This window comes from Diaphorina citri, unplaced genomic scaffold (genome assembly GCF_000475195.1).
Source record: "Diaphorina citri unplaced genomic scaffold, Diaci psyllid genome assembly version 1.1 scaffold891, whole genome shotgun sequence".
NCBI lineage: Eukaryota > Metazoa > Arthropoda > Insecta > Hemiptera > Psyllidae > Diaphorina > Diaphorina citri.
Window position 1 is genome coordinate 116,311 of NW_007378322.1, and position 6,949 is coordinate 123,259.

The 6,949-nt window shown below is 36.4% G+C and overlaps 2 protein-coding genes across 2 annotated transcripts; one reads left to right on the top strand and one right to left on the bottom strand.

Moving 5' to 3' along the window:
* Window positions 1-2,014, bottom strand: LOC103512835 (seipin-like). The gene is made up of 4 exons (XM_008477620.3): window positions 1,814-2,014; window positions 1,212-1,431; window positions 612-695; window positions 1-245 (listed from the first exon to the last, which is right to left on the bottom strand). The coding sequence occupies exons 1-4, from the start codon at window positions 2,012-2,014 to the stop codon at window positions 127-129; spliced, it is 624 nt and encodes a 207-aa protein (XP_008475842.1). The 3' UTR covers window positions 1-126.
* Window positions 2,015-2,774: 760 nt separating this feature from the next.
* On the top strand, window positions 2,775-6,579 carry LOC103512834 (seipin-like). The gene is made up of 7 exons (XM_008477619.3): window positions 2,775-2,865; window positions 3,386-3,620; window positions 3,905-4,050; window positions 4,350-4,552; window positions 5,149-5,368; window positions 5,887-5,970; window positions 6,335-6,579. Exons 2-7 carry the CDS (start codon window positions 3,400-3,402, stop codon window positions 6,451-6,453), a joined length of 993 nt encoding a protein of 330 aa, XP_008475841.1. The 5' UTR covers window positions 2,775-2,865; window positions 3,386-3,399; the 3' UTR covers window positions 6,454-6,579.
* Window positions 6,580-6,949: the final 370 nt, after the last annotated feature.

Sequence of the window (6,949 nt, forward strand, 5' to 3'; positions counted from 1 at the left end):
GCTGACGGAAAACGCCGAACCCGTTTGTACGATTGTACACGGGAAAAGGCGAAGAAGAAGAATTGACTCCGTAGGAAAGTTGGTAACTTGGTGCAACTTTTGAGCAATTTTTCCAACACATGGTTCTCAATTTTCCGGTACAACTTGTAAGGATTGTAGTGTGCTGATTTGTTTGCTTGCCTCAGCATCTTCATATTCGTTATCCGAACTACTGGAACTATCTTCGTTATTCAAGTTAATAATATCTGGAAAACAATCAAAATAACTATTGTAAGAGAGAAACTACCTACACTTATCATTGGTTAACAGCCATAAGGCTGATTTGCTGCAGTACGCCATGTTTTCCTGTCTTCTGCCTTCCTTTTGAGATCATAGTAGGTTGTGACGTACATATCCTCCATTATTTTTGTTCCATGTAAAAATGAACGCAAAGGAGCGGTTGATCTTGTAATGTGTTTTACCATCCAGAAAATTCTCAGAAAAAATAGTATACCTAAATATAAAACTAAGAACCAATGAAGATTTCAGGCCATGTTTTAGTTAGAAGTCGATCTTTTCCTCGACACTTAGATCTAAATAACTCATAAATAACTAGAGTATTCCTTACGTACCATTATCATCGTCCTCCTTGTAAAAGAAACTTTCCTCATCTGATGTTGCCAAACTGCGAAGTCTTCCATAGAAAAACAATGAACCTGAAACAAATTAAGAGCGCGTTTTATTGGGATATCATCTATTTATTGCTTAGAGAATGGAAGTGTGGGAGGAAAGGGCGAGGGAGGCCGAAGAAAAGGTGGAAGGATTGTGTGATTCAAGACTGAAGTGAGAAAAATTTAACAGGGCATGAGGTACACAATAGGGCTGTCATGAAAGGACTGATAAGAAACGCCGACCCTATTTAAGCAGGAAAAGGCTAGGAAGAAGATCTATTTTATTGCTTATTGATGAAACCCACCATCTACCTTCTAAGGTCAACTGAATATCTGTCTACTTGTATGTAAAAAAAAGGTGGTACCTACAAAAATTAGCAACGTATTTCTTTGTAATGCTGTGATGAACACACAAATCGTAACACGTCTTTGGCATAACACAAAGACTATGTCTGCATTCGTAGATTCGTATAAGCTTAACCCATTCTTTACGGCTGTTTGCCCTAAGCCTGCTTAAGCCTCAGAGTGGGCTTTTTGTGTATGGTATTCATTTCTACTCACGAAGATCTTCCTTGGGTCCATAGAGTTGCCACCAGGACACCGCGCATATAAACACAATGAATATAAGATTGGAACTAATGCCCAACACAGCCGACAGCAGAGGCCACGTGAACATAACGTAGCGTAGTCCGGAGAGTGCAGCGTTGATATGAATGGAAGCTGAGTAGATGTGAATGAACCGGGATTGTACTTCAATGTAGATGTCGGTGACGGGATGATTCTGAGAGAGAATAAGGAAAGTAAAAAATAAAATGAACATTTGTGTACAAGAAAACCTAAAGATGAGGCCATGGAAACCTGGATAATAGAGGGATAAAATTCTCCAGGAATTTAAGCTCCTGAAATCTCAAGATACTGCCTTTTTAGCATTTTAGAAACTGCTTTTTTTACTCTTTCTCTGATATTCCAAACAATACATGAATTTTTAGCCCCTTTTATACATAACAACGTACGTGGTATTATTATGTTAAGGCGATTTCTTCTTGATCCCTTTTTTGTTTAGGATTTTTGCACTGCTACGTACCTACGTGGTAAAAAAAAATTCCCCTGGCATTTTACCTTGTATCCTTGCCAACAAACCTTCACCTTTTCTTTTGCCTTACCTGATCTTCCTCATACTCTGAGAACAACTCGAGAGTGAGAGTTTGTTTTTCTTCATAGCCTCCCAGTATAAGGAATGGAGCTTGTACTAAAGTCTTCAATGTAATGAGGAGAGAACTCCTGTAATGTAACATAGCAGAGCGGCAGGAGTGTGAAATGAGGTCCCCTGTCTTATCTTTCAGTTGTGCACACACCATGAACATTCCTGTGAATCAAAGCAAAGGTTTTGTTCACATAGCAAATAAGAATTAGATTCACCCCAAATCATGAGAATACATTTTGGGAGTAAAGTTGAAAAAAAAAAAAAAAAAAAAAAAAAACCACCCATTAGCTCCTAAACATCCTCGTTTCTTCAACCCCCTTGCCAAAAGTGGCGCTATCTACATATGTACATATACGCTCACAGAATAAATTCACAGAGACATGCCAAGTAAATTTGCTATTTAAAAAAAAAAAAAAAAAAATTACCAGCAAATTTGCTTTTTTTTTGCTTAGATATTTGGGGCTATATTACCGCTGACCCCTCACTTTTCGCTGATTCAAATCGCTGTCGAAATTTTAACTCTGTCAGGAGTTGAAGTCGGGAGTTCAAGCGTGCAAGCCCAGTTCTTTTTTTTTTTTTTTTTTTTTTTTTTTTTTTTGCAACCTTTCGTAAAGAATCATATGCTTTATTTAATTATGATTAGTAGGTATAGTTACGTATTATTATTTAAAAAAAAATATCTTTAGAGAGGAAGTAGAGCGTAGATCTACGTTAGAACCATTTTACAGTTTTAAAAGTTTTTTGTTTTGTATTTGTACTGTTTCCGATTCCCAGAAAATCGGACTTTTTGTCGGCCGGATAACCTTTGATGCGTACGCCATATTTTATTCGTGTAAACGCGGTTTGCTGAAGGCCCTTATCATGGCGCCAAAATTTGAATATTATCAATGTTGAATTTTTGATTTTTGTTTAGAGAGAGTGTTGAAGTGTTCAACAGTTAACTTTTGTGCAATTTTTACTTTTTAGAACTAGAATTCTGTACTAAAAGAAAAAGAAACCATTACTCTACAGGTAGTAATTTTCATTTTATTGTTTCACTAAAACCCCTGGGTCTGCCTACATAAATCTCATGTTGAAATTGCATTCCGTACAAGCAAGTGTATTGTAGATGCATGAAAAATGGCTAAAGTTGGTGTAATAAAGGAAAAATAAAGGGTAAATGTAAATGCACATCCAAAGTACTTTTATGTTCAACCGTAGATTCCCACTGGGGTCGAAGTTTTCTTGGCTCTGTACTTGGAGTTTGTGGTGCACTCAGTATTGTGAAGACAATGGAGTAGGTAGCTTTATCAAGTTGCAACCAGGAAGTTGATTGCAAAGGAATCACTTAGTAATGGTGTGAATGTTGTGATACCCACTTAAGTTGTGAAAAGGCTCTGCTTTATCACTAAGAGTGTAATATATATTATATGAACTTTTTTGTTTCAGTTCATGGTTTAAATATGAAGAATTTTGTGTCTCAATTCATCAATCGTAGAACTGAATTATCACTAAGAGTTTAATATATATTATATGAACTTTTTTGTTTCAGTTCATGGTTTAAATATGAAGAATTTTGTGTCTCAATTCATCAATCGTAGAACTGAACTTTTAAAACAAAGGTCCATCAAAGAGCTTCAAAATGTGTGGGAAAAGATCTTTCATAGTAGCATGCTTGTGCTACTCAGTGCTTCTGTATTGTGGATATCAATTTTTTTATATATTGCCTTTTATTACACATACATTCCTAACATATCCCATGTGAGACCAGTTCATTTAAAATTCAAGTAAGTTTAAAAAGAAAGCATCTAGGGTAAAAATTTGTGCTAGACAGGTAGTTCTCAGTGAGAACTTCACAATATCTCTGTCATTTAGGTATCAATAGTTTCTTCATCCATATGATTCTAATGATGTTGAAAATATTCTTATTAGACAACAGGTGCACTTGAGATTAAATTTGGTTTTTGGGGGACACTTGTTGGTTTACTAGTCACTCTTATCTGACTTATCTAGTTATTATTTTCTTTAAAGCAATATTCCAATTTTATGTCCAACTTTGTTCCTCTTATAGTGCATGTGATGAGCAAAAAGGTGTCTGTTCTTACCCCACCGCTCATGTCCAACTTACCAAGAGACACCAGCTCCTTATGGTTGGTCAGCCTTATAAGATACTCATGCACCTGGAGATGCCAGAGTCACCTACCAATATTGAACTGGGTAAGGAAATTCTTTATCAAATGTTGCCCCAGAAAAGTTACTTAGTTTATCTCTATGTGTCTCTGGCTTTTATTATCTCAAGTTCAAGTGATAAGAATGCTGTACCTACTTCCCAATTAGGTGCTGGGTCAAATACAAGAGCATCAAAAAGTACCAAAAAGTGGAATTTTTATAATCAAAATTCGAGTGCATTTTTTTTTTTTTTTTTTTCAACTTTACTCCCAAAATGTATTCTCATGATTTGGGGTGAATCTAATTCTTATTTGCTATGTGAACAAAACCTTTGCTTTGATTCACAGGAATGTTCATGGTGTGTGCACAACTGAAAGATAAGACAGGGGACCTCATTTCACACTCCTGCCGCTCTGCTATGTTACATTACAGGAGTTCTCTCCTCATTACATTGAAGACTTTAGTCCAAGCTCCATTCCTTATACTGGGAGGCTATGAAGAAAAACAAACTCTCACTCTCGAGTTGTTCTCAGAGTATGAGGAAGATCAGGTAAGGCAAAAGAAAAGGTGAAGGTTTGTTGGCAAGGATACAAGGTAAAATGCCAGGGGAATTTTTTTTTACCACGTAGGTACGTAGCAGTGCAAAAATCCTAAACAAAAAAGGGATCAAGAAGAAATCGCCTTAACATAATAATACCACATACGTTGTTATGTATAAAAGGGGCTAAAAATTCATGTATTGTTTGGAATATCAGAGAAAGAGTAAAAAAAGCAGTTTCTAAAATGCTAAGGCAAGGATACAAGGTAAAATGCCAGGGGAATTTTTTTTTTTTTACCACGTAGGTACGTAGCAGTGCAAAAATCTTAAACAAAAAAGGGATCAAGAAGAAATCGCCTTAACATAATAATACCACGTACGTTGTTATGTATAAAAGGGGCTAAAAATTCATGTATTGTTTGGAATATCAGAGAAAGAGTAAAAAAAGCAGTTTCTAAAATGCTAAAAAGGCAGTATCTTGAGATTTCAGGAGCTTAAATTCCTGGCGAATTTTATCCCTCTATTATCCAGGTTTCCATGGCCTCATCTTTAGGTTTTCTTGTACACAAATGTTCATTTTATTTTTTACTTTCCTTATTCTCTCTCAGAATCATCCCGTCACCGACATCTACATTGAAGTACAATCCCGGTTCATTCACATCTACTCAGCTTCCATTCATATCAACGCTGCACTCTCCGGACTACGCTACGTTATGTTCACGTGGCCTCTGCTGTCGGCTGTGTTGGGCATTAGTTCCAATCTTATATTCATTGTGTTTATATGCGCGGTGTCCTGGTGGCAACTCTATGGACCCAAGGAAGATCTTCGTGAGTAGAAATGAATACCATACACAAAAAGCCCACTCTGAGGCTTAAGCAGGCTTAGGGCAAACAGCCGTAAAGAATGGGTTAAGCTTATACGAATCTACGAATGCAGACATAGTCTTTGTGTTATGCCAAAGACGTGTTACGATTTGTGTGTTCATCACAGCATTACAAAGAAATACGTTGCTAATTTTTGTAGGTACCACCTTTTTTTTTTACATACAAGTAGACAGATATTCAGTTGACCTTAGAAGGTAGATGGTGGGTTTCATCAATAAGCAATAAAATAGATCTTCTTCCTAGCCTTTTCCTGCTTAAATAGGGTCGGCGTTTCTTATCAGTCCTTTCATGACAGCCCTATTGTGTACCTCATGCCCTGTTAAATTTTTCTCACTTCAGTCTTGAATCACACAATCCTTCCACCTTTTCTTCGGCCTCCCTCGCCCTTTCCTCCCACACTTCCATTCTCTAAGCAATAAATAGATGATATCCCAATAAAACGCGCTCTTAATTTGTTTCAGGTTCATTGTTTTTCTATGGAAGACTTCGCAGTTTGGCAACATCAGATGAGGAAAGTTTCTTTTACAAGGAGGACGATGATAATGGTACGTAAGGAATACTCTAGTTATTTATGAGTTATTTAGATCTAAGTGTCGAGGAAAAGATCGACTTCTAACTAAAACATGGCCTGAAATCTTCATTGGTTCTTAGTTTTATATTTAGGTATACTATTTTTTCTGAGAATTTTCTGGATGGTAAAACACATTACAAGATCAACCGCTCCTTTGCGTTCATTTTTACATGGAACAAATAATGGAGGATATGTACGTCACAACCTACTATAATCTCAAAAGGAAGGCAGAAGACAGGAAAACATGGCGTACTGCAGCAAATCAGCCTTATGGCTGTTAACCAATGATAAGTGTAGGTAGTTTCTCTCTTACAATAGTTATTTTGATTGTTTTCCAGATATTATTAACTTGAATAACGAAGATAGTTCCAGTAGTTCGGATAACGAATATGAAGATGCTGAGGCAAGCAAACAAATCAGCACACTACAATCCTTACAAGTTGTACCGGAAAATTGAGAACCATGTGTTGGAAAAATTGCTCAAAAGTTGCACCAAGTTACCAACTTTCCTACGGAGTCAATTCTTCTTCTTCGCCTTTTCCCGTGTACAATCGTACAAACGGGTTCGGCGTTTTCCGTCAGCCTCTCAATCAGCCCAGTGATTGCTTGGGGCTGACATTTAGTTTTAACTACAAATTTTACGAGCGGATGCCCTTCGCACTCAACCTTTGCTATTTCTTTAGCAAGAGGAATTCAGGCTGGTATACTCTCTGTTTAAAGCCCCCCAGCCAGACAACCTACGGAGTCAATTATTATACAATTATTTATTTTATTGAATCTTTTGATCCTTTTACTGTTAATTGTGAATCTCGAGATACAATTTTATATAATTTATTTATTTTTTTACCTTGTTTCTACAAATTGATTTTATATTTTTCTCTGATCTCATTTGTACCATTTTTATATTTATGTATTGTTTATGAATCAATTATGTATTTACGTATGTATTACCC